The sequence below is a fragment of the Echinops telfairi genome, unplaced genomic scaffold (assembly GCF_000313985.2).
Source record: "Echinops telfairi isolate 266 unplaced genomic scaffold, ASM31398v2 ScPeMD7_23;HRSCAF=83, whole genome shotgun sequence".
NCBI lineage: Eukaryota > Metazoa > Chordata > Mammalia > Afrosoricida > Tenrecidae > Echinops > Echinops telfairi.
The window spans coordinates 10,739,027-10,742,081 of NW_022103920.1; the positions used below are offsets into that span (position 1 = coordinate 10,739,027).

General features: G+C 46.7%; 1 protein-coding gene across 1 annotated transcript in view; it reads left to right on the forward strand.

Moving 5' to 3' along the window:
* The window catches only part of LOC101642371 (aldose reductase-related protein 2-like), a 14,991-nt gene extending 14,335 nt beyond the window's left edge, over window positions 1-656 (forward strand). Inside the window, exon 10 of the mRNA XM_004707823.2 lies at window positions 537-656. Within this exon, the coding sequence (XP_004707880.1) occupies window positions 537-579 (43 nt within the window). The 3' untranslated portion in view covers window positions 580-656. The remainder of the gene's footprint in view (window positions 1-536) is intronic.
* Window positions 657-3,055: the final 2,399 nt, after the last annotated feature.

A 3,055-nucleotide genomic window follows, 5' to 3' on the forward strand; every position in this document is an offset into this window, starting at 1 on the left:
GAGAGAGAGAGAGCTTTGAATGTACCAGACATTCTAAGCATTTGCATGCATCATTATCTCATTTAATACCCATACAACTCCAAATGGCCAGTTCTACTGCTGCTCTCCCCGCTGCAGTGCTGGGGATCAATAGACGCAGTACGTGGAAGGCACATAGTGCAGCGCTTGCTTCTGGCCATCAGACCAGTCGCTGTGGGGTCTACTCTGACTCATGGAAGCCCTGCACGTCAGAGCAGAACTTTGCCCTGTAGGGTTTCCACTGGTTGATTTTGGGGAGGGACTAGATCACCAGGCCTTTCCTCCAAGGTGTCAGTTTCTCTGGCCCCCTGGCTGCTGCTTGCCTGCCCTTCTTCCCATCCTGTCCTCAGATGAGTTGGGCACCTATGGAAGTGGAGGCCCCTGTCTGTATTCTCAGAATCTTGGGGTGGGGGAAGGCAGAAAACATGAAGACCACAAGCTGCCCTGGAGCAGAGCACCCGTCCGACGGTACCACTGCGTGGGCCACACGCCCCTCTTCACCCTCCTTCTCTCCGTAGAACTGTCCTTTTGGAGGAATACCCTTTCCACGAGGAATACTGATGGAGGCCCTTCACGTTCCTGCAAGATTCTCCAGTGTTCCCCCAGCTGCATTCCTGATTAAACCTCTCTGCTCTTGAGCCCGGCCTCCTCGTTGTCATTGAACTTGACTCTGATTCATCATGACCCTGTGCAAAGCAGAACTGCCGCACAGGGTCATGGAAGCTGGAATCATTCAGGAGCAGATGACCAGGTTTAATTTCTGAGGTGCTTCTGTGTGTGTGTGTGTGTGTGAGAGAGAGAGATACAGCTAGCCTTCTGGCTTGTCATTGAACCCGCAACTCTTTTTTTTTTTTTTGAACCTGCAACTCTTTATGCCACCCAGGAAGCCCTGCGTTATCTAGGCTTATCCACCCTATGGGTCAAAATCAAGGGCACGATGCAGGCCCGGTCAGCATTTTATTCCAGTGTCCTTGTGGTCACCATGAGTTGGAAACTGACTGGATGAGAAGCCCGGGCAGAGTCAGGACAGCCGATTTCCACGTCTGTTATCCACGTGTGTTATCCACGTGTGTTATCCACGTGGCATGTGCTGCTGCTGCTGTTAGGTGTCGTGAGTCACTTCTGCCCCGTACTACCCCGTGTGCAACAGAACAGGTCCACACCATCATCACTGCCACCGCCAGACTTCAGTCACTGCCTCTGCAGCCACTGTGTCAATCCATCCCATTGAGAGTCTTCCTCCTTTTTGGTTCATCAGTTTCTTTACCAAACAGGATGCTCTTTCCCTAGGAGCTGGCTCCTCCTGAAAATACATCCAATGTATGTGAGGCGAAACCTTACCGTCCTCCTTCTAAGGAGTGTGTGTCAGTCTGGGTAAACTAGGGGAACAAATCCACAGAAACTCTCAGGTGTAAGAGTGAGTTTTATATAAAGGGTAAGGGTACATTAAGAAAGCATCCCAACCCAGTGCTGCCCAAGCCCATAAGTCCAACATTAGCCCATATGTCCGACACCAATCCACAAAGTCCTCCATCTCACAAAAACACACGCAATGATGCCAACTGCAGGAGGAAAGCCGAATCAGTGAGTGTGTAAGCATTTCAGCGCTGGCAGGGGTCTCCACATGGCTGCTCCAGCACCCAGGGCTGCATCAGGGTAGGTCCACGTGGCTTCTCCTCCGGGATGTCTTGCAGGAAGTGAGCCTTGGTAGCTGAAGTAAAGCAGCTGCACCCTGGTCTGACCATCAGAGGGCAAGAGACCCGAGAACTAGAAAGGCGGGGCTCACTGAGGCATTTATCTCTCTGCCCTTCAATGAGCCCCACATGTGTTTATCAGCCAGGTTGGCACAATAAACCTTAACTATCTCAGAGTGTTTCTGGCTGTACTTTTTTCCAAAGACAGATTTGTTTGTTCTGGCAGTCTGCGGTCTATTCAGCAGTCTTCATGAACACCAGAAATCAAACGGATCCATCGCTCTTTGTATCTACCTTGTTCATTGTCTAGCTCTCACAGGTTGATGACGTGAGTATAAAGTGGTTTGGGTCCGGTGCACCTGAGCCCTCCAGGAGACATCTTTGCTTTCTCACACTGCAGCATCTTTGTCCAAAACAGGATGCCATTGGTACGTTGACCACTGTCTCCATGGATATTGATCGTGGATCCAAGAACAATGAAATCCTTGGCAACTTCAATATTGTCTCCATTTATCATGATGTCCAGTTGTGGGACTTTTTGTGCGTGTTGAGTTGCAATCCATACTGAAGGCTGCAGTCTTTGATTGCCATTAGTTAACCCTATAACACCGAGCACGACGTTTTCGTAGCATTTAATTATAACATTCACAATACATTCATGGACAAATGTGACAATTTGGTTACATCTGAAAAACATTGCAAGTTTTATATTTTTTAATATATTTTGGTTGTTTTATATATATTGATAACTGAAAATAAAGAAGAAAAACAAACAAATGTTTCCTGAAATTAAAATTTCAGGCGTTACAGGGTTAATGCTTCAAATTCTCTTCACGTTCATCAAGTGAGGGTGGGTCATCTGCATATCACAGATTGTTAGTGGATTTTCCTCCAATCCTGTTGTCTCATTCTTCTTTAGATAGTTTAGTTTCTCAAATTATTTGCTCAGCGTACAGATGGAGAGGACACGACCTTGACACACACTTCCTAATTTTAAATTATGCAGTATTCCTTCGTTCTGTTTGAACAACTGCCTCGCGGTCAGTGAACAGGTTATACATGAGCACAATTAAGGTTTCTAGACTTCCCACTTTGCTTTCAAAATTACCTACACCTGTTAGGCTCCACAGAGTTGAATGTCTTTGCATAGTCAATAAGACAGGCGAACATCTTTCTGATAGTCTCTGCTTTTAGCTAAGGTCCATGTGACTTCAGCAATGCTATCTACCCCTAATTCCACATCCTTTTCGGAATCAGCTTGAATTTCTGGTCAGTCCCTGTTGAAATGATCTTCAGCACAATTTTACTTGCATATGATATTAATGGTATTAAGTAATTTCTGC